This window comes from Ptychodera flava, chromosome 3 (genome assembly GCF_041260155.1).
Source record: "Ptychodera flava strain L36383 chromosome 3, AS_Pfla_20210202, whole genome shotgun sequence".
NCBI lineage: Eukaryota > Metazoa > Hemichordata > Enteropneusta > Ptychoderidae > Ptychodera > Ptychodera flava.
Genome location: NC_091930.1, coordinates 9,737,731 through 9,762,906, shown reverse-complemented (window position 1 = coordinate 9,762,906; position 25,176 = coordinate 9,737,731). Strand labels below are relative to the sequence as shown.

The window sequence follows — 25,176 nt, the reverse complement described above, 5'->3', positions numbered from 1 at the left end:
TACCAGTATAACTTTCCTACTGATTTATTATTAGAGCCGCTTGTGATATAAATAATGATGCGTTCATTGAACGTTCCTAGACGGTAGATGGTAACTGCCCTACATACACTGTGACGTGCGCAAGATTCACATATCGTCTTCAAGGTAAGACTTTGCTCTTTGGCCGAAGATTTTACTTTTTTGGCATTGTCTTTCTTCACGGCTGCATGTAATGCGATCGATATCAGTGTAGACAATCTACGGTAAATCTAACAAATGAAATACGTGCGTTTATTCGGTATCATCATGCCTTTGGGAAACGAAAAAGCAGCCGCATGTCAGGAAATTCGATCACTTTCATTGTTGTTATGCAGCTAACAAAATTGCAAATTCGGCTAAAGTCATGCCACGACTAAATTTGTAAATCGAAATATAGGATATAGGTTTGAACTTTAAAGGTTTCGACGCCTTACCAAAACAGTAATTTATTTCGTTTGCTTTGTTTAAACTGTGAAGTATTCGCTACGTCGACTAAGTGTCGAGCTCGATCGAAAAATTACTGAAATATCTTACTACGACTCTTTGTAAAAATAAACGATCTATTCTAAATTATTAAACTTCAATTATCAAATTCTAAATCATAAATTTGTGTCTAATAAACTGAAATTATTGTCACAATGTAGATACACGATAATGTAAGCGTAATTTTATCAATTGTAGTTTAATTTTACTTTATTTAATTTATTGGTATATTTTTTGTGATGGAAATTACTCCTCTTGTAAATTTGCGGTCGAATATTACGTGGCGGATGTCAATGCTCAACAGAGACCTTGATTTTCAAACTCCAACCTAGAAACAATGTTTACAAACTGAAATTTTATTGTGCGATTGGTACAAGTGTTTTGACATAGCAGTGCGGGGATTCTTTTCGAATTATTCATGTTAATGTTCTTTACGAATAACTAGTGAAGAAAACTTTGACGAGATGCGCATGTTTCTTGCGAACCAAGCCTCATTCTGTATCATATTAGCATCCTACTATCGGTAATTATGTCGCTATGTAATAACGCATGCGCTACCCCCCCCCCGCTCTAAAATCAATCTTTGTTCAGCGCCAACTCAACAATGCCGATGAATTGAAACGATGTATCCAAAATGATTATTACGTTTTTTCACTCGTACGCTGAATCACATGTATGTCAAAAAAGAATGTTGGTGTAGCGCCGGTGCCGCACTGTACTGATCTGGTACACTCAAAAATTGAATGTAGTGCGATATTTTCGCGATGCATAAAACGTGTAGCGGAAAGTTGCGATATAAATGAATTTATAGTGCGATTTTTAATTGCGCACGGTATCGAAATATAGCCACACCACACTAACACTTAAATTGCGTTCACCATGCGTGTGTTTTAATTATCTACTGCCCCTAAGTAAAGAGGCCGTGAGCATCGAGCGCGCGTATAGGTCAGAAATAAAATGGAACTTTGGAGATCGAAAGGCGCGGCATAAGGCCAAAAAAAGAGAAATGTTTCTGGTCAGGTCTTCCTTTAAAAATGGTGCGGTGACGCGCATTTTATTTATTTTTTATTGCCTCAAGGGAGGGAGGAGGGTCAGTTTTATAGTTTTATCAATATAGTCACATATTATACTATTCATGCAGTCACTGATCATTCCCCACAAAGAATTTTGTCTTTCTCTTCAGCCATTTTGGTTTGGTGTCAGCCACGGCCGCCGGCCACAACAGAAAAAAAAGGTGACGCGCTGTTGTTCAAGTGACGCGCGCGCTGACCAGAAACATTTCTTTTTTTTGGCCTAACAGAAATTTTGCCGCGCAAATATCGTCATCAAACCAGGAAGTGTCAAATTGTGATACCGCATATCAGACTAACCAAAGAATCAAAGAAATATGGCTCTACCCCACTTTCCCTTTACGTCAATAATTCTGTACGGTCTACAATTTTTTAGAACGGAATGTTCACCGCTTACGAAAAAGCTTGCCCACTGTTTGTATTTTTATTGCTCTGACTTAAAAATTGCACATCTTCAAATCCCTATGTGTGGTATCACCAACCTCTTATTACGTGTCGTTACATTCATCAATCTGGTTATGTAAAGTGCGAGTTGATACTTGTGAATAGGTCAAAAAGCGTCTAAATGTTGGCGCCAATGATATGGGGTATAGGCAACTACCCAGAAGTGCTTTTTCAAAGCAGTCAATACTCGTTTCACTCAAAAATCAGTCCGTTTGTCAAGGCGCCTATTACAAAACGGCACCTGTCCCGCTAGTGTGTGAAGCGCCACCACTGAAGGCGTTTTGTTATCCATGCTAACATTTTACCCGGGTAATTTATAGCGTTCACAAAGGATCCAGCAATGACTTGCTACGAATGGTGGTGAACACATGCGGGTTGCGAATTATCAACATATTCACTCGGATGTGATTGACTATTAAATCGTTATTCCCTTTGCGCAACACGATAGTTCGCAAAAGATGAGAATCTACCAGCATTTGTTATTGTTTTCAATCTCGTGTCAACCGTCGTTACATACTGTGAATGATTTCGTAACCAACAGCCTACATGCTCTTGAAACGATACACTTGCCACAGTCCCTCGACCCACTGTGGACTGGCGGGCCCAAAGTCCCTTGCTTTTCTCGGCAGTATAGTTATTGGCTGGTGTGGGCCAACGCGTTCACCATACGCAGCAGGCAGTAACGCGACAGTCTGCTCAAATTTACTCCATAAATTTATCATGTTTCGATAGGTATATGCCCGCAGACTTGGAGGAAATCTGTCCAAAAAGAGAGCCAACGAAAATTCAAATTTAACATGCCATGTAGGGATAACATACTAGCAAACCATGCCATTGCTCTAAATGCATGTTACCTTCAAATCATGGAGGTAGTTTCTTTCTTCCTGCCTCTGTGCTTCAATACTAACATTTGATGCTGTTAATAACTCGAGTGTTTTTTGCACAAAATTGCATCGATAAGATCAAAGTTCCATCGATATTGACTGCCGTGATGCACTGAACCACTGTGATGTTATTGCGCTTTTACGGTGCCTCGGTCGTATTGGTTCAAGTCGGTGAATTTTAAAAAATAAAATCATTTATAATAGTTTCTCTTGTGTCTCTCCTATTTCGTACAAACCTATCCGGAATTTGGCAGCTCACGCCAGGTTTTCCCAGCGATTGAATGCGTCACGTTTGAGTCTGCGCAGTAGTGAGTTAGTTTCTGCCGGGTGAAACTCCGCTGTATAGCGTTCACTCCACTCATCGCGTTCACCCTACTCATCGCGTCCACTCACGCGCGCGTTTCACATGAGAGCAAAATACAAATCATTGCGTTCACTCCACTCAAACATTCACAAATCACAGACTTGAACCAAGTCTACGGTGCCTCGGTCGTATCCGTATTCAAGTATGAATACTTCAAGCGTTGACAAAATATTAACTTTCCACGTATTAGACAAGCTTCACGTGTCAACCACTAAATAAATACGTCATAGTATGGGGAGGCTAGACTTTGACTGCATGTCAAAGGCACGACGCAACAAGGTAATTTGTCACGGTAGATAATTTTTACAAGGCAAATACTTTTAAGTATGATTCTAATTCGGCGTTCGCATTCTCTTTGCAGAAACCACCAAAATGAGGCATCATTTAATCTTTGTCGTCTGCTTCTTGGTCGTCCTGCACTCCTGCTACAGCCGCGTTCTGCCTCGCAGTCGAGACAAGCGTACCGCCGACGCCAACGACATGGACATGGGCATGACCGAGGACATGAATATGAATATGGATCCGAACATGAATATGAACATGGAGTCAACCATGCCCAACATGATGATGAAGATGATGATGGATTCGGGCATGAACATGGACGACATGGATATGGATATGGATATGGATATGAATATGAATCCGATGATGGGGGAAGACGGAGGAGAAGAAATGGAGAAAATGATGATGATCCGGAAGATGTGCATGATGATGGTGATGGTCGATGGAATGTTGAAGATGGAGCATTCCATGAAACACATGACCGAGAGAGAGATTATGGAATTAAGAATCCTGATGTCGGAGTTCAGAAAGTTGATCGTGGAGTTGTTGATCAGCGTCTTGGGGCATCATCATCACCATCACCACCATGATCATCATGGTGATATGGAAGACATGGATGCGACTGGAATGCCCATGATGGGTGACGGTGAAGAGATGACCAACGCTATCACACAAATAGAGCCGATGATGCAAGGAATGATGGGAATGGAGGCGATGACGCCTGGCATGGGAATGAAGCGCGGAATGAAAATGAACAAAGGAATGGGAATGGATGGAGGAATGGGAATGGATGGAGGAATGGATGCCATTACACCGGGTATGGGAATGGACCGTGGAATGGAAAGAGAGGGAGACATGGGAATGGAGCCAATGACACCTGGCATGGGAATGAAGCCCGGAATGAAAATGGGACACATGAGAAAGGGACAGGAAATGGAACATGGAATGGGAATGAAGCCAATGAAGCATGGTCGTGAGGGAGAAATGGAGAATGGCGGGAACGACCTTGAGAATGAAATTATGGAGTTGAAGAAAGCTTTAATGCAATTGTCTGGCATGCAATAGATACCTTTGATGTAATTAGCGAGTAGCACTGATGACGTAAATTTGATTACGTCATTATGAACATTTACATATGTCTATTTAACTCTTTTACCTCTTCTTGTAGTGAGCTTGATTGCAAGTGATAACATTCCAACAAAGAGACCTCGATTTTTCCGTTGTTTTTGTACTTTTTTATCTTTTTGTTTGTAGATTTTGGCTGCTCGTTTGTTGCAGATCAAATGAGAATAAATATATAAATCATAAGAAAATACACTGAATATTGTCTTGTGATTTATGTTTCCAAGAACTACGTCAGATTTTTGTATCTTCTATTTTTAGGCGCTGTATCCCTATCGCCTCTTAATTTACCTCGACCAGTATCTCCCGCTCCTTTGTAATTTTTTTCTGTGTCTCCTTGTCTATCTTTATTTTCCCCTCTCCTTGTTGACTCTTTTTTCTACTGTGCTGGACGTATTTCTATCTGTCTTTCCCTGTCTTACTGTCTTACTGCCTTACTGTTGTACCCTCCTCCCGCCCTGTCTGTGTCTTCCTGCTGTGATGCCCGTCTCTGTCTCTCACTGTTGTGGCCTCCTCCCGTACTACTGTGTCTGCCTGTCTGTCTGTCCATCTCTGTCTCTTACTGCTGTACTCCCTCTAGACTGAAAGATTCAGTCATGTGCGGGCGCTCCGGCGCACTGCGACCTACGACCCTTTACAGGGCCCGCACACGACTGAATCTTTCAGTCTATACCCCCACCACCCCATTCTCATGCCTACCCGCAAATCTGGCTCACTGTCACTTGTGTACATTCCTCCCGTCCTGTCTGTCCGTTCCCCCTCTCTCTGCAACTGAAATGCACCGAAATATTGTGTTCCACACAATTGTAGTTTATAAATGACCGAATTAGTTGATATCCACACTGATGACCAAATTTATCAGCACATCTATGTCTTGTGATAAAATTTCAGAGACACACGTATCTTGAAAAAAAAACCAAATGACTCTAGGCTATTTGGCAGAAAGCATATTTAGGGATGTGTCTGACTAGTATCAGGGTTTGCACAACTCGAAAAGAACTGGCATGTCATGATGACTCGTGGGATTACGCTCTTACAGGAAGTGACGTCACAGTTAATGAGCGGTATTGGCTGATTAGATTTTTCGACTGGTGCCAGCTTGTGCTACGCAAGGATTCGACGAGGAAGCAGTATCAGCATGTAATTTTCACCGTCAATGATAAAGTATTACATTGGCGGCAATGTTAAGGTAGAACGCACCTCGGGGACAGACATTCCGACTCTCAAACTTTTACAGTTCTCTTCTGATATACCACATGTGGGGGTTCATTTTAAAGCTCTTGGTGAAAGAAAACTTTTCACCGGCTTAGTTTATTGAAATTCGAAAATTTTTATTTTTCGCCATAGAGTTAACACAGGGATGGCGGCCATTTTGAATTTCTAATATCGGTAAATCTTGGGTAATTTATTTCTCTAGTACCAAATTTGCACGGGGACCCCCTATTTTTATTCTTGATTTTGAAAGAGAATGATTGAAAGATTCCTTGAGGAAAGTTAGAGCAAAAGTTTAAGTCTTTCACTTTCGAGGTGCATATTACCTTAAGTTCAAGTTGTCTGAACGTAAGCAAGTTCAGACAGATACGGAAAGTCTAGTGTTCAGATCAGGGAGGATAATATTGTTCGTCGGTCGGAATCACCGGTTTTAATTTTGCCAATTTTGATTTTTTTTTCAATTTTTTAATGTGGCAAATATAGGGCATTTTTGTTGTGCATATTTTTACAGTTTTTTGTTTCCTCTTGTGAGCATGAGGAAACTCAGAATTTGTTCTATCAACACTCCTGTATATGCAATACCTTAATTATTGTAGGCAGTGCGTAAAATCTAGACTCCAGGTTATGAATAACAGGGCAGCTACAGGGAGATTTTGCTGGGTCATAAAAAAAAAATAAAGAAAAATTCACTCACCGCCTCTGTAGTTAGCTTTGCCGAAAAACCGATGAAAGTTATTTTTTCTCTGGCCTTACCATTAAAGTGAATACTTGTAATTTATGCATAGTATGTATTTATCATAAAGCGAGTTAATCTAGAAGCCTTATAATCACTAATCAAATTTTTAATTTCGCAATCCAACGCCATTGTTGCATACACAATAGAAATTGCCAGATCATTTATAAAATACGAAAAGTAATGTTTTATTTGCGACTTTTGGTTTTTGTTGTTGTTTTTTTTATATTGAATTTGTCATCATGCAGATCTATGTCGCGTCCCGGTGATGGCAGTCGCACGGCCCGGGAAATGACTTTCCGTGCGTGTTCCCGAAGGGGTCTTTCTCACTTGATCGTCACGACTCACGGTCCACAAAAGGGGGTACTTTGTAACGTTTATACTTGAAATGACACGGCTTTGAAACCTTCGATGTACACAGCCATGCCAGTGCTCTGAACACGGCGCCTTCGTCACGGTGGAGGGACAGCAACCGTGCTCCGTACGACATTCACTCGCCAGTGACTGAATGGGGAAAACATCTCTCCCTCTCATCGATGTTGTAAAGGGGGTTTCCTCGGTCTTACTTACTCCGATATTTCTCGAAATATGGGTGTGATTTTGTTGAAACATCCCATGGCCCAGATAACAGATGTTTTGAAATTTTGCGGAACAAGGATGTGGGTACCCAGCCATCCAGTGAGTGCCGCCGCCGGGATTCGCACAAAGCCGCCCTTGGGCTAGGTAGTCTGCTTGATCGATCGACTGTCTGCTTGATCTATCGCTTGCTTAGCCAATCTGCCTTCGGCCGCTGCCATGGAGGTTAGATCGAGAGTACGCGATCGATAGATCGAGCAGATAATCGATCGATGAAACAGACTAAGCTTAGCTAGACTACAGGCGCCCGTGGTTTCGCAGTAAGTTCTGATTTCGTATTGGGATTTCTCGCATCGTAAATGTGTCGTGTCCCCGAGACGCCCTATGAACAACTCTCCAACAGCACCCCGCCACCCTTGAATTCAGGGCCATCACATCGTTGCATGTAACGATGTGATTTTACATGGTACGACGCTCCACCGTACGGGACCATGAAAGCACGGTGGTGTAAGGGATGAGGTCAAAGTTCACAAGCCAGCCCGGAAGCTATAATCTGGCTCTTCGCAACTCGCCGAATGGGAATCAGGGATCAGGATGTTTTCATGTCAGCGTGATTACAGCGTGCAGAAAGTTACCGGTACCGAGTACATCTTGTCTGATTAATTGAGATATTCATGCAAAAATAATAAGCGCTTGTGATGAATGGGCGACAAAACGAGTATAAAAGCCACACCATACCGAGAGGAAACTTGGCATTTGGTAGGAACAACGTCAGGAGACTGGACACTGCCTTCGGTGGTGATTGTTGACGTAAGGCGGCTGCAGAGAAATTGGACACTGACGATTGTAATCGGTGTCGCTCAGAAGATTGCAACAAGTAGGTGATAGTGAATATAAATTACGTTGTTGTCATCAAAGCTCAGGAATTATTAACGTTTAGAATGCGCCTCGGGAGATATTTAGAATCTCAGACTTTTTAAATTCTTCATTTTGAAGCCCTTTGAGTAAGAAAAACTTTCACCGTCTTAGTTTTATTTTGAAAACTGAAAATTTTATCTTTCTCCATAGAGTTAACACACGGATGGCGGCCATTTTGAATTTCAAATTTCGATAACTCTCTGGTAACTTTTCTCGAGTTCCAAATTTGCACAATGACTCCCAGATTTTTATTCTCAGTTGATTTCAAAAGTCATGAATGCTTGAAAGAATCCTTGACGGAAATTTGAGCGGAAGTTTAAGTCTTACTTTCGTGGCGCGTACTGTAACTTTAAAACGACATTTTCATTACCTGATGGAACTCTGTCACAAACTGAAACATAAGCGTAGGTATTTAGTTGCTTACGGTTACATTTCAAGGACATTTTCACGTTTTGAAATTGTATAGAAATAAATGTTGGGCTTTACATACACCACAATCGTTAAAGTATATATGATATCAGAAAGATGAATCAAAAATCATAAAGTTGCGGATGTCTCAGGTCAAAATTAAAAGCACTTTAATCGCTTTTTTTGTTCGCTGAGTCACCTGAATATTACTAAATATCCACACGTTATCGCAGTGAGAAAACTATTAACAACTTTTATCTCGGTCAGGCGGGGATTTATGACAGAGCGGTTTTGACTGTGATGTCTTCGCTTGGTGAATGGGTGAGTTCGATATCGAGAACGTAGTGAATTTTCTACTGCCTACGGCCAAGGCAAAGCGCGACAATTTTTTAAAAGGTACTCTATGATCGATATCCGGGACATAGCATTTTACAGGTAAACAGGATGTCATAAGACGCTAATTTTTGCGTAAAATTTCCACGTCCAGTCAAGACGGTTAAGTTCTAGAGTTTACATTCCTGTTTAAATGTGGAACGTATGATAATATCAGCGATAGCCGAAGTATTTCAGAGCAGAATGTCAAATAAGCCGATACAAATTTCGAGATAGCATGTTCTACCTCATTTTCTGATACCGCTGAACCTGTATAATCGTTGTAATGGAATTTAATGCAGTCGAAGTAAAGGAATGGCAGGAGACATACCATTTGACGACAAATTAAGTTTAGATTAGAATGATTAATTTCCATATTCTTCAGATTCATACATGGGTAAAATGGCTCAAAGCCACAGCTGCCCCGTAGTTCGCTGGTGGCCCTCTTGCAATGTGCACAGGATAAGAGAGCAGGAAATGTCATTTTAAATTAAGTCTCCCGATTCTTACCGAAGAGCCAACTGTTCTCCTTTCAACACAGCCTATACATGCCTGATATTGTTGAAAACGGATTTTATTCTGACTAGGTCATGGTAACAGCAATGATATTGCATATTGTACACACTGATTTGTCATATCAAATCCAATCTTAAAATGCAGTATGCACCTCGAAAGTGAAAGACTTAAACTTTTGCTCTAACTTTCCTCAAGGGATCTTTCAATCATTCTCTTTCAAAATCAAGAATAAAAATAGGGGGTCACCGTGCAAATTTTTGTACTAGAGAAACAAATTACCCAAGATTTACCGATATTAGAAATTCAAAATGGCCGCCATCCCTGTGTTAACTCTATGGAGAAAAATAAAATTTTCGAATTTCGAAAAACTAAGCCGGTGAAAAGTTTTCTTTCACCAAGAGCTTTAAAATGAACCCCCACATGTGGTATATCAGAAGAGAATTGTAAAAGTTGGAGAGTCCGAATGTCTGTCCCCGAGGTGCGTTCTACCTTACGGAGAAGAAAGATAAGAATTGGTGTGCACCCATCTTGCCTAAAAAACAACGAAACCGTTATAAGAGTTACATCACTTTTTAAAATTTAGCATCATATCGGCATCGTGAGTACAAATTTGGACGTTTGTCAATAACAGATAGTCTTTTTATGACATTCTTCTTTTTGAATATTCACTAAATTTTTTGTAAATATTATCCAAGTATTTTTACGCATTTTGCCAAATCAAGAGCGTCTCCTCGATGGCGTTACTATTTTGGCACGTTCTCTCTATTATTTTAACTCGAAAAACGAAGATATTTTCCCGTTTGCGATGTCAGTTAAGCTATAGGGTATTTTAAGAGCCGAACATGAAACTGACTAAAATATCCATACGACTGATTTGTCCATTGTTGCTTGGGTTACCTTTGTCGCTTGTGATATAAATCGAGTAACTGTCCCGGAGGACACACTTGCAGTAGGCCGACGATCTTTAGTCTCGGTCACAGCAGTTAAAACCGTTTCGAGTAGAGCAGCATCGCCCTGGACAGAAATTAAAATATCGTACATCAGGTGTACGTGATGTTGACATACATGTATTGCCCAACTGCAGTCGATTTGGCGGTTGACTTTCACTTAATTGTCAAAAACGTGCGATGATAATAGATTGCCTAGGTCGCGCTATCCCGCACATGCTCCGTGCGACGGAATTCCAAAACTTGTTAATTAAAAAGTACGTTGGTACCAGCATTTGCGAAAACAAGCTCGTTATTTTAATCGTTTCCGGACCACTCAGAGGCTCTTAAATGCAAACAGTTTATTAAATGTATTCAGTAATGTTCGAAAGCGGGAGTTTTCTTTGCTTTAGCACAGGGCATTTGAAGGGTACCCGCATTGTAATCGGTGCTGTATTCTCGGGGTGGGCGAAACCAGAGGTCGGAAATTCCGGGCGGCCGTTTTAATTACTTCTTTTTCGATTGGGTCACGGTCATTCCACCGTAATCTGCTGTAACAATACTGAATTTAGAAGTACTTGATTCCAGGTTATTGAGAGCGGAGATATAGTTTTGTTGCTGTGAATATTATACTCGAAGGCATTTTGTGCAAAATGAAAATACCGTGGAGAGAGTGTGATCCACTGGAATTCACAAAGCTGTCGTTGCTAGCCTTTCCGCTCACCAGGTTCCCCTTTTATCGGCCACTGCTGGTCAAGGAAATTCCACACTGCCCTCTCTCCGCCTGAAACCACAGTCGCCTGTGGTCTATTCCACTTTGCGTCTATGCGCCCCACAGATGAGTGTAGGTCTTCTTCTCAGGCATATGTACACACGTCTATGGGGCGCAAAGACGCAAAGCGGAATAGACCACAGGTGACTGTGCTGAAACTGCTGTCCTATCCCTCGGCAGCGCCGAAAATGACCACACCCTGCCAACCCGTCACACCTTTTTTTCATTGCCGCAATCTTTGAAAATTTACACGTCCGCAGATGATGCAAAATATCGCCTGGACTCTCCTCGTCCGCCGCCGCCAAGAATTTTGTTCGCTGCTAAGAAATCGGCCATTTGATCTATAAGCGATTTTGTTAGAATGATAAACTGCAGTAAAAGTGTATGCGGGACTCTCATACTAAGCAACAGACCAAAATTCACGTATTTTTACCACTCTTGTCATTTCAGGGACACTGAAAAGCAAAGACCATTGCAGACATGAAATCGTTGAGAGTGCTTCTACTTGTGGCTGTAACTTCTTTTGCCGTTATTCCTGCCTCCTGTCACCCGCTGGGGATGCTGACAGAGGTCTCTGACGAGAGTCTGGCTCACGAAGAAAGGCAACATGTGATTGGCGCCCTCGTGCAGGCGATGTCTCGCCTCGCCAGTCAGGTGCAGCGTATGTGTGACCAACATGACATGGCCATGATCATGTCAGAGAGGTCATCGAATCAACAAGCCGCAGATGCCTTGGAAATGCTAGCCGACCAGAATGCCATAGATGAGACAGCCGAGGCAGCCAAAAGCGTAGACGTAGAGGGCGCTGCTGCTGAGCAACTGGTGAATGAACAGGCAGGACATGTCCATGAGCACCAGACTTCTGAGCAGTCTGGAGGCGCTGCACAGACAGAACAACTGACCAATGAGCAGTCAGGACATGTCCATGAGCACCAGACTTCTGAGCAGTCTGGGGGCGCTGCACAGACAGAACAACTGACCAATGAACAGGCAGGACATGTCCATGAGCACCAGACATTTGAGCAGTCTGGGGGCGCTGCACAGACAGAACAACTGACCAATGAACAGGCAGGACATGTCCATGAGCACCAGACATTTGAGCAATCTGAGGGCGCTGCAAAGGTAGAACGACTGATCATCAATGAACAGGCAGGTCATGTTCACGAACACACCTACAACGTTCTGGACACAGAAGCCTCACTTGATCAAGTCAATGACCAATCTGCGAATGGCGTCGAGACTGCAAACGTGGAAAATGTCGCTGATGAGGGTATAGGACAAGAAACAGACCTAGCAAATGCAGAAGTTGATATGGGTACTGCTGAAGATCTTGAAGAGCTCAATGTAGAAGAAGCTGATGCCAACTTTGTGGCCTCTGCTTCGCTTACATTGCCACAGACAACAGAGGATATCGTGAGTTTTTGCGAAGCGCTCGAGAGTGTTGCCGCACGAGAAGTTGTGGAAAACAACATCTTTCTGGCCACTGTGCGCCTCGTTGCAGAGTTTACAGTGTTTGTTGAGAATCTCAGCGAGGAAGACAAGACAGCTATTGCTGAACTTTGTGGCAATAATCATCACTCCGAATTCAACACCGTGGAAGATGGAGTTGAAAACGCCGATGATAACACGGTGGAGGCCGAGCTGAACGGTGCTGCAAAGGTCTTCAATTCGGCTGACATTGAGACTGCCCGCGTAAACGAAGATGCCGCCGACAATGGTGAACTAATTGCGGTACAGGATGTTTCTGATCTGACGGATGAGGAAGTACATGAGCAGATAGCCTTGCTCTGCAGGAGCATAGAGAACGCGAAACACCTGTTGACGGCCGGCCAGGAGAGCCTTATGCTGCACAGCGTCGAAGGTGCCGCCCAGGTCCTCAGAAAATTCATGGCCAGCGAAGATTGGACGACCATTGTGGACATCTGTACGTCGGGTAGCTCGAGCGAATAAATTTATCAACATGCGCAGTTATTCCAGGAAGTAGTTAGGAGATTTTTGTTTTAAACTGAGAGGAGAAGCGGAAATGAAGTCTGAAACTTAAAGTGGCACTCCCACTTGGTAACATTTTTAAAACACATTTTTTTAATGCCAACGATCGATATTTGACGTGGCAACTGCGCGCGGATCACGAGATATCGATAAAAACATGTCCCAAACTATGAATTCCAGTGGCCCACCTAAATTCAGCTTCCGAAGATTGAACGTTCGGCACTGGGGCCATTGTCAACTAAGCTATGGAGTACGAGTCTACGCTAACGCTGCTGTACGCCACAGTACCACTCGCGTCGGTGATTGGTCATGACCCGTGGGGGAAAGCCGAGTCTTACTGACTCGGAGAAAAAACAGAAAACAAAGTTTGCTGATTCCACCAGAATTCGCATAGGTAACTAGCACAGATACGTGCGGTTGATATATAGCGGCCGCCACCGCGTGGTATGCACGCATACCACGCGGTGGCCGCTCTATATCGAACCACGCGTAACCGTGTGGCAGACGACAAAATGTAGTCATCAGAGGCGGCTAATATTTTACACGTAAAAACTGATATCTATGTGGTATTGGTTAAAAATATAATAGAACTGACTGAGAATAATGAAAACGACAAAAACTAAGGAGAAGTTTAAAAACAAACTTATCTGAAGTGAAGGCATAATGCTGTATATAAAGTCTTCGCAGTGGGAGGTAAAATTGCGTAGTTCGAACTTACTATGGACTCCCTAGAATATCGTCAATCAGTACAACAAAAAGCCTTCGGGGGATTTCGGGGCATAATCAGAACGATCGTAAAACTTCGGGATGTGAAAAATACGCTCGGGAAATGACATGTTTTTATCGATATCTCGCGATCCGCGCGCAGTCGCCACGTCAAATATCGACCGATGGCATTACAATTGTGTTTTAAAAATGTTACGAAGTGGGAGTGCCTCTTTAAGTAGAACTTCCCAGTAATCTTTTTCTTCAACTTACGATAAAATATTATGAGAAAAGGTGACCTAGCTCATGATTCTCATTGCTCTTAACGATCAGAAAACCTTTTTATTTCCGTGGCAAAATAAGTACTTCAATTTATCTAAGCTTGATTTCACCAAATAAATGGTTTCTTCGATCACGATGGGATTAAAATCTTATGTAGAAATAGATCGGTCTTGTACGCAATCATGTTGTTGTCTATGTTTCCACAGTTCTTCCATCAATATGAAGGACTTTAGAAATACAGATTTAAGGTCCACAGCACGAACTGCATAAAATGCCTACCCATCTCGACATCGAATTTTAATCGGATTGCATTAAAGGGAGGGTGTCGTCCGAACCGCGCCTTTGAGACTTTCTTGTTTACAAACGATATATTTCCTGCACGATATTTAGATGTGTCACGTCAACATAGCTGTAGCTTTAATCAATCGCCATCGTACCTTAGATACTGTGTTCACATTGGTCATATGGGTCCCAATTAATCAGTGCAATGCCCAGTGTACAGTCTAAAAATCGCCCCTATAAATAATGGTACAGTCCGATATTTTACGGAATCAGCTACTTTACAGTGACTTCAGATTCGGATTTAGAAAATGTAGCTGCGAATATCCAAAAACGTGAATCTTTGGCCGTTAAATTAAGAGGTTATGTGAAAATAAGTAGCGTGCATCAAGAGGCAATAGGGTACTATATTTCTGCTCAGTTGTACAATGATCACTTCAAATACGACTCTGGAATCGCTGATGATATGCGCATGGGCAGACAGAACCTTAACTTCTAGTCCCTCGCTTCGCGGGACTTAAAAAAGGGACAAAATTTAGATATTTAGGTATGGGAAAGGGTCGCCCCCTGACTTTTCCTAGGCAACCCTTTGTGTGATTTCATGACAACTTTCTAAAGCAGTACAATTTGCAAAATTTGGTTCACACGGGGATCACAATATCTGCTAGACAGCAAAACTCAAGAAAATGCTCACAGTACAAATGATAATACGTTTTATTAGAACCAATATAACATGTAAAAGCAATAATATACTTCACTTAATAACTAGGACTGAATGTAAAAGCGTATTGGTGAAACCATGACTTCACTTAGAGTTCAGTATAATGATCATCTTTCCATGGTATGACATATATGAAAGACATGCCTGTAGTAATACATTTGAACCAGAATGAACACGTCATAGATGATGTTACAACAAACAACTTTAAAAAGATTAAGTACATGTACACAAACTAGAGACTGTCACATCTCAGGGATAGAAAATCACTCAATCAACGTTTTTCCATACTCCTTTTTGATTGCCTGTATTTAAAAGCTCCCTCTGTACAATTCACCGAATTGTATAAAAAGAAATTCTGGTTTACATTTGTTATCCCTTGATCTTTTCCCTTCACCTTCTATAACCAAGATAAGTTCCATACATTAAAAGGTACATTATTTTCTGTACGCAAGGTACTTCAAAAAAAAAAGCAATTTAGAAAAGTAACAAACAACTTTGCAAAATAACATCAGACCCAAATTTGAGAGCAATTGGGCAGGCAGTTTTAGAGATAGAGAATTATTACCTAAAATGAGGAAAATAATCAAAAAATTCAGCAAAAATACAAAATTCAAGATATCTTCATGATATTATAAAACTGTTTAAGATCCACCTAGAGTACTAGAATACTAATTTTAAAAGCAATCAACAGCTGTTGAGTTAGTAATTTTGACCAATTTTACATTTTAAGCTCATTTGCATAATATGGGTAATGCAAACATCATTTAAACAAAATCACATCTATAGCACAGGTTGCATTCACACAAAGGGCTTTTTATTTGTCTGTGACCTGATATGAATTTTCAGAATCCATTCTTACTATTGCAGGAGAGTGCGTTCTTTCAGACATCATTCAAACCCTCACCACACATTTTGCAGACAAACGGATTCTTATTTGAATGAGACTTACTCATGTGATGTTTGAGATGTAACTCAGTGCAAAACCCTTGCCACTCACTTTGCTTGCTCTTTGTGTGCATCACAAATTATACTGATGTTTACGATGTTCTCTTTTCAGACAAAGGTTTCTTCATTTGCATGTAACCTTATGTAAAGTTTGAGATATGTAATCGGTGCAAAACCCTTACTGTAGAATTTACAGGCAAATGGCTTTACATTTGCATGCATCATCACATGAATTTTCAGATTTCAATTCTGAGAAGAGTCCTAACCACATTGTGTGCAGGTAAAACCCTTTTCATCTGTACCTGCCAGTGTGACCATATGAACTGTGAGATGTCCATTCTGAGCAGAGCCGTTACCACACACTTTGCAGTCAGAAAGGTTTTCATTTGTATGTGTCCTAACATGAATTTGACATTTCAATTCTGAGCAAAGCCCTTACAATCACTTTGCAGGCATACAGAATAACATTTTCTGTAGAGATGCCTATGTCAAATATGATGTATCCATTCTGTAAACCCTTACAATAAAATTTGAAGATTATAGGCCTTTCATTTATATGTGTTCTCATGTGAATTGTCAGACATCCATTCCAAGCAAAGTGATTACAACACAATTTTTATAACACAAGGCTTTTAATTTGTATGCGTGCCCATGTGGATTTTCAGATCGTCAATCCAAACAAAGCAATTACCATACTTCTCAGATGTCCATTCTATGCAAGGCAACTGCCACATACTTTGCAGACATAAAGTCTTCTTTTGTATGTATGCCCATGTGGAGTTTTAGAGTCTATCTGAACAAAGCCCTCATCACACACCTCTCAGATATCCATTCTGTGTTAGGCCTTTACCACACTTTCCACACCTAAGGCTTTTCTTTTGTATATCAGTGGTTGGGAAGGCAGAGCACCCTGCACCATTTCCACACTGAACTGAAAAATGGCACATTGAAATTTGCTTTGTTGGCACCCAAGTGCGTATTGAAGTTTGAGTTCAAAATTTGTTAATGACTCGACTAAGAATTGTATGAGCCTAGAAGTCATGTTAGTCTTTGAATTTTAAAGGTTTTTAGAAAATGGACATATCAATATTCATATAAAAACATATACTATATGTCCTATATGTCCTGAATTTTGAGAGTTCCATTGTCAGCAAAGCCCTTATGACGCACTTGGCAGACAAAAGGCTTCCAATTTGTATGTGTCCTCATGTGAACTTTGAGATTTCCATTTTGTGTAAAGCTCTTACCACACACTTTGCAGACACAAAGCTTTTCATTTGTATGTGTCTTCATATGAATTTTGAGATATCCATTCTGATCAAAGCCCTTACCACACACTTTACAGACATAAGGCGTTTGATTTGTATGTATCCTCATATGAATTTTGAGCGCTCCATTCTCAGCATAACCTATACATCACACATTGCAGGCAAATGGCTTTTCATTTGCATGTGTCCCCATATGAATTTTGAGATTTCGATTACGTGCAAAACCCTTTCAACACACTTGCATGTGTCCTCACATGAATTTTAAGACTTCCATTGTATTTAAAGCCCTTACCACACACTTTGCAGACAAAAGGCTTTTCATTTGTATGTGTCCTCATATGACTTTTGAGAGTTCCATTCTCAGCAAAGCCCTTACCACACACTTTGCAGACAAAAGGCTTTTCATTTGTATGTGTCCTCATATGACTTTTGAGAGTTCCATTCTGAGCAAAACCCTTTCCACACACTTTGCAGACAAAAGGCTTTTCATTTGTATGTGTCCTCATATGACTTTTGAGAGTTCCATTGTGAGCAAAACCCTTTCCACACACTCGCAGACAAAAGCCTTCATTTGTATGTGTCTCATATGGCTTTCATTGTATGTGTCCTCATATGAATTTTGAGAGTTCCATTCTGAGCAAAGCCCTTACCACACACTTGGCAGACAAAAGGCTTTTCATTTGTATGTGTCCTCATATGAATTTTGAGAGTTCCATTCTCAGCAAAGCCCTTACAACACACTTTGCAGACAAAAGGCTTTTCATTTGTATGTGTCCTCATATGAATTTTGAGAGTTCCATTCTCAGCAAAGCCCTTACCACACACTTTGCAGACAAAAGGCTTTTCATTTGTATGTGTCCTCATATGAATTTTGAGATTTCCATTCTCAGCAAAGCCCTTACCACACACTTTGCAGACAAAAGGCCTTTCATTTGTATGTGTCCTCATATGACTTTTGAGAGACGAATTGTGAGCAAAACCCTTTCCACACACTTTACAGACACAAGGCCTTTCATTTGTATGTGTCCTCATATGAATTTTGAGAGTTCCATTATGTTTAAAGCTCTTATCACACACTCGGCAGAAATAAGGCTTTTCATTTGTATGTGTTCTCATATGAATTTTGAGATGTCCATTCTCAGCAAAGCCCTTACCACACACTTTGCAGACAAAAGGCTTTTCATTTGTATGTGTCCTCATATGAATTTTGAGAGTTCCATTCTCAGCAAAGCCCTTACCACACACTTTGCAGACAAAAGGCTTTTCATTTGTATGTGTCCTCATATGAATTTTGAGAGTTCCATTCTGAGCAAAGCCCTTACCACACACTTTGCAGACAAAAGGCTTTTCATTTGTATGTGTCCTCATATGAATTTGAGATTTCCATTCTGAGCAAAGCCCTTACCACACACTTTGCAGACAAAAGGCTTTTCATTTGTATGTGTCCTCATATGAATTTTGAGAGTTCCATTGTGAGCAAAACCCTTACCACACACTTGGCAGACAAAAGGCTTTTCATTTGTATGTGTCCTCATATGAATTTTGAGAGTTTCATTGCGAGCAAAACCCTTACCACACACTTTGCAGACAAAAGGCTTTTCATTTGTATGTGTCCTCATATGAATTTTGAGAGTTGCATTGTGAGCAAAACCCTTTCCACACACTTTGCAGACAAAAGGCCTTTCATTTGTATGTGTCCTCATATGAATTTTGAGTGATGCATTATAAGCAAAGCCCTTTCCACACACTTTGCAGACAAAAGGCTTTTCATTTGTATGTGTCCTCATATGGGTTTTGAGAGTTCCATTCTGAGCAAAGCCCTTACCACACACTTTGCAGACAAAAGGCTTTTCATTTGTCTGCGTATGAACTTTGACAGTTCCATTGTGACCAAAGCCCTTACCACACACTTTGCAGACAAAAGGCTTTTCATTTGTCTGCGTATGAACTTTGACAGTTCGATTGTGACTATACCCCTTACTACACACATTGCAGACAAAAGGCTTTTCACTTTTATGTGTCCACATATGAATTTTGAGAGCTCTATTTTGACCAAAGCTGTTAGTACACACTTCGCAGATGAGAAGCTTTTCCTTCGTATACATGCTCATATTGACATTGACTTCTGCACTATGTGCATAACCTATACACACATTTGGTTTTAAATATCTTTTCATCTGTATGTATTCGTATATGAGAGTTAGTTTGTGAACAAACCTCTTACCACACACACTTTGTAGACAAAAATCTTTTCATTTGTATGTGCCCTCATTTGAATTTTGAGATCTCCATTATGTGCAAAACTTTTCTACTCACTCTGAGGTCAAAGGCTTTTGATCTGTATGTGTCCTCATGAATTTTGAGCCACCATTCATGAGCAAAAGCCTTTACCACACATTTGGAGGATGAACAGCTGTTGATGTCCTGATATTGCCTGCTAGCTCTCCATCATTCAAAAACGCTGTACCACACACTTTACGGATGAACTGCATTTCCTCCATATGGCTGTCTATCTCTGTCTTAGTTCATCTCGTCTTGATGCTTGAACTTGCTGTAAAAAGACTTCTTTACCAAGGGAATCTTTGAATATTCTGAAATATAAGCACACATATGGAATAATCATGTTCAAGTTCTTATGTGTGTTTGTTGGAAAGGGGCAATTGTCAGTGTTCAATTTGATACCAAGTGTTCTGTCAGTGCAAGGTTGTACCTGAGCTATTTGATGAAACAAGTCATTGCTGATGATACAGTCCCCATGACGTAAGATTGTGTTGGTTTCATGTCAAGGAGTTGGTTGAGGTTATTTGAAACATAGGGCCAAAGTCCCTGAAGCTACTATAGACATGGATACAAAATTAAGTATTTCCTGACTGTATGAAATTATCTCACTACTACGGTCATCCTAGGGACATGTAAACCAAATATTAAAGCTGTCTGACCAGCGGTTTTGAAAAAAACAAGCGACTCAACAGTTGACAGAGCTCTGCTGTGTTATGTAGAGAATAACCTTTTGTGACACATGTATTGATGAAGAAGGTGGATATCTTTGATAGCTCATTTCAGGATGGCCTGACCAAAAATGGAAAAAAATTCTGTAAAAATACAGATTTGCATATTTCATCAGACTATATTAGTCTATAATAGCAAATAAACGAGAGTTAATTACATTCTAATTTAAGTAAACAAGACTTGCTTAAATCAAGATTTACGTCATAATAAAACAGCATATATGTCAAGTTAAAAAGAATCTTGAGCTGGTTATCTTTTAATATCAGTATTTTCATCCTATTAACCAAGCACATTTTAACTTTCAAATTAACATTGTAAGTAAGTTCTGTTGAATAAGTTGGGCACACAGTCCATGTAGCCGACGATGAGATACAAATGATATGCGGTTAAGGTCTCCTCGGCTAACATTCAGCCTGTTGCTCACTTTCTACTATTTTTATAGTATTTTATACAAAGGCACAGACTTATTTTACCTGCAACTTAAAAGTGATAGTGATTTCGTAGCTCATTCTTTACTATTTTTCATAGTTTTTGGTAGCTGGTAACAGACACTTCGTGTTCGTGTCGGCTACATGTACGATCTGCCATAAGTTGAGACTGTACGGACTCAGAGAAAGCACACTGAAGAGACAAATGTTTGTAACTTAAGAAGTTCAAGGTCATCAAAAGCATTATAAGGAATCATGTTACACTTTCATCGCACTGTTTACACAGATTGCATTATTGCTATAAATAGCATGAGGAATCTTACAGCCCAGCTTTACCATAAAAACCCTATCACTTTGACCACTCTTTTAATTCACCACTCTATTTTTTTCTTCAAAAAGTAATCTTATTCTATCCTTACCAAGTCAACCATAAATGGAAATTAGAACTTTCCCTATCTCTATTTATTTGACCACCCTATCATGACAAACTATTATGAGCAATTTCTTTTAGATAACATAAATAGTGGTTCAGAATATATCAAAGTTGGGATTCAGGAAAGTTGCCTTTACATGTTTTAATCCTCCAAGATGGTAACCATTTCACTATGAACTATCAAAAAAAGTTGAACTTTCTGATAATTCTACACTAACATTATTTTGGCTTTGATGATTTCCTAATTAATTCAATTATTTAAAATCATATTAATTATTTTTTTCTGGGTGAATTGATAGGGTTTATACAGTACAAGAATTACATACAATGTAAGTCAAATTTTGACCAAAAATGACAAAATAATTCCTTAAACATAGGGCCAAAGTCCCTGAAGCTACTATAGACATGGATACAAAATTAAGTATTTCCTTACTGTATGAAATTATCTCACTAAGGTCATCCTACGGACAAGTAAACTAAATATTAAAGCTGTCTGACCAGCGGTTTTGAAAGAACAAGTCATCGTTGATGACACAGTCCCCACTTGTTAATGGGTACTTTGATTACAGGTCCTCAGAGAGGATAGAGTCCTCTTCATTAAATCTGTGATAAAAATACTTTTGAAAAAATTCGCTGGATACATGTCTGAGTTATCGTTCAGGACATAAAAAAATCGTAATAAAATGGCCACATGGCGACCATATTGGATTGTATCACAAAACAAATTAACGTGCATATGTATGACATAGTGACATTAATCAATCTCCTAGCTTGTACCAACTTTTAATAAATTTGCTTGATACATGTCTGAGTTATGGTTCCAGACATGAAAAAAACGTAATAAAATGGGCACACCGCAGCCATATTGGATCGTATCACGAAACAAATCAATGTGCATGTGTATGACATAGGTCAATGTCCTTGTACCAACTTTGAATAAAGTCGGTTGAGATATGCCAGAGTTATGGCCCTGTACATGAAAAAATCATGACAAAATGGACGCACGGCGGCCATATTGGATCGTATCATAAAACAAATTGATGTGCATAGCTATGATATTGGTCAATGTCCTTGTACCAAATTTGAATAAAATCGGTTGAAACATGCCTGAGTAATGGCTCTGTACATGAAAAAATCGTAATGAAATGGCCGCTTGGCGGCCATATTGGATCATATCACAAAACAAATCAATGTGCATATGTATGACATAGGTCAATGTCCTTGTACCAACTTTGAATAAAATCGGTTGAGATATGCCTGAGTTATGGCTCTGTACATGAAAAAAATCGTAACAAAATGGCCGCACGGCGGCTATATTGGATTGTATCACAAAACAAATTGACGTGCATATCTATGACATTGGTTAATGTCCTTGTACCAACTTTGAATAAAATCGGTTGAAACATGCCTGAGTAATGGCTCTGTACATGAAAAAAATCGTAATAAAATGGCCGCCTGGCGGCCATATTGGATCGTATCACAAAACAAATTGATGTACATATGTATGACATAGGTCAATGTCCTTGTACCAAGTTTGAATAAAATCAGTTGAGATATGCCTGAGTTATGGCTCTGTACATGAAAAAATCATAATAAAATGGCCGCCTGGCAGCCATATTGGATCGTATCACAAAACAAATTGACGTGCATCTGTATGACATATGAAGTAATCCTTGTACCAAGTTTGAATGAAATCGCTCCAGGCATCTCTGAGATATCTGCGTGAACGGACGGACGCACGCACGCACGGACGCACACACGGACGCACGGACACACGCACGGACATGACCAAACCTATAAGTCCCCCCGGACGGTGTCCGTGGGGACTAACAAGCAACTCAACAGTTGACAGAGCTCTGCTGTGTTATGTAGAGAATAACCTTTTGTGACACATGTATTGATGAAGATGGATATCTTTGATTAACATTGTGAGTTCTGTTAATAAGTTGAGACTGTACATACTCAGAGAAAGCACACTGAAGAGACAAAGGTTTGAAACTTAAGAAGTTCAAGGTCATCAAAAGCATTATAAGGAATCATGTTACACTTTCATTGCACTGTTTACACAGATTGCATAATTGCTATAAATAGCACATGAGGAATCTTTATACAGACCAGCTTTACCATAAAAACCCTATCACTTTGACCACTCTTTTAATTGACCACTCTATTTTTTTCCTCAAAAAGTAATTTTATTTTATCCTTACCAAGTCAACCATAAATGGAAATTAGAACTTTCTCTATCTCTATCTCTATCTCTATTGACTATTTTGAGCATTTCTTTTAGATAACATACAGGGCACAATAAATGACGGTTCAGAATATGTCAAAGTTGGGATTCAGGAAAGTTGCCTTTACATGTTTTAATCCTCCAAGATGGTAAGCATTTCACTATGAACTGTCAAAAAAAGTTGAACTTTCTGATAATTCTACACTAAAATTATTTTGGCTTTGATGATTTCCTAATTAATTCAATTATTTAAAATCATATTAATTATTTTTTTCTGGGTGAATTGATAGGGTTTATACAGTACAAGAATTACATACAATGTAAGTCAAATTTTGACCAAAAATGACAAAAAAATTCCTTAAAAATACAGATTTGCATATTTCATCACAATTTGAACAAGTCTAAGTTGGGTTACCCCTAGGGACCTGTATACCAAATAACAAAGCTGTCTGGCCAGCGGTTATGAAGAAGAAGATTTTTTACCAAAAACACCTTTTTTGGCATTAATTTGCCTATTTTCAACAATATCAAAAAATTAAAAAAAACAGTTTCTCAAAATCATATTTTTCATCTACACAACAAATATCAAATCAGTAAGTACTGCGGTTCTCAAGATATTTGAGTGGACGGACGCCTCACAAACGGACATACATACATACATACATACATACATACATACAGACTGACGACGGACGCCGGACGGATACCCATCCCAATAGCTTCTATAGACTATAGTCTATAGTAGCTAAAAATACACATTTGCATATTTCATAACAATTTGAACAAATCTAAGTTGGGTTATCCCTAGAGACCTGTATACCAAATAACAAAGCTGTCTGACCAGCAGTTATGAAGAAGAAGATTTTTTACCAAAAACACCTATTTTGGCATTAATTTGCCTATTTTCAACAATATCAAAAAATTAAAAAAAGAGTTTCTCAAAATCATATTTTTCATCTACACAACAAATATCAAATCAGTAAGTACTGCGGTTCTCAAGATATTTGAGTGGACGGACACCTCACAAACGGACATACAGACAGACAGACAGACAGACAGACAGACAGACATACAGACATACATACATACATACATACATACATACATACATACATACATACATACATACATACATACATACATACATACATACATACATACATACATACATACATACATACATACATACATACATACATACATACATACATACATACATACATACATACATACATACATACATACATACATACATACATACATACATACATACTGACGCCGGACGGATACCCATCCCTAGAGCTTCTAAAGACTATAGTAGCTAAAAACTACGTTCACTGAGAGAAATCATCATAGTGGTGGAAAAAAGTATAGAGCTGATTTTCCATATGAAATACAATCGGAACGAATTTTGGATTATTGGCCAGTGAAGTAACATCAGTTTAACCCTTTTCCTTCCAAGTCCATATTTCACCACCAGGTCAAGATGGTTAAAATTAATGAAACAAAACATATTCCATATGGTGCGTTTTAACATAATACTGTACATTTGAAAGCTTTTGAAAACATAAAGACTGTAAATCAATCAAAGTGTTGCTTTTAAGGTAGAACGCACCTCGGGGACAGACATTCGGACTCTCAAACTTTTACAATTCTCTTCTGATATACCACATGTGGGGGTTTATTTAAAACTCTGGTGAAAAAAATCTTTTCACCGGCTTAGTTTTTTGAAATTCGAAAATTTTTATTTTTCACCATAGAGTTAACACAGGGATGGCGGCCATTTT

General features: G+C 39.6%; 2 protein-coding genes across 2 annotated transcripts; both read left to right on the top strand.

Annotated features, from left to right (window-relative positions):
* On the top strand, window positions 1-4,860 carry LOC139129516 (uncharacterized). The gene is made up of 2 exons (XM_070695151.1): window positions 1-144; window positions 3,625-4,860. The coding sequence occupies exon 2, from the start codon at window positions 3,636-3,638 to the stop codon at window positions 4,608-4,610; it is 975 nt and encodes a 324-aa protein (XP_070551252.1). The 5' UTR covers window positions 1-144; window positions 3,625-3,635; the 3' UTR covers window positions 4,611-4,860.
* Window positions 4,861-11,580: 6,720 nt separating this feature from the next.
* On the top strand, window positions 11,581-13,050 carry LOC139127234 (uncharacterized). Its single transcript, XM_070693149.1, has one exon. It carries the CDS (start codon window positions 11,581-11,583, stop codon window positions 13,048-13,050), a length of 1,470 nt encoding a protein of 489 aa, XP_070549250.1.
* The last annotated feature ends 12,126 nt before the right edge of the window (window positions 13,051-25,176 follow it).

Coding starts and splice junctions, on each gene's coding strand:
- LOC139127234 (XM_070693149.1), top strand. CDS start 11,581: ATGAAATCGTTGAGAGTGCTTCTACTTGTGGCTGTAACTTCTTTTGCC.
- LOC139129516 (XM_070695151.1), top strand. CDS start 3,636: ATGAGGCATCATTTAATCTTTGTCGTCTGCTTCTTGGTCGTCCTGCAC.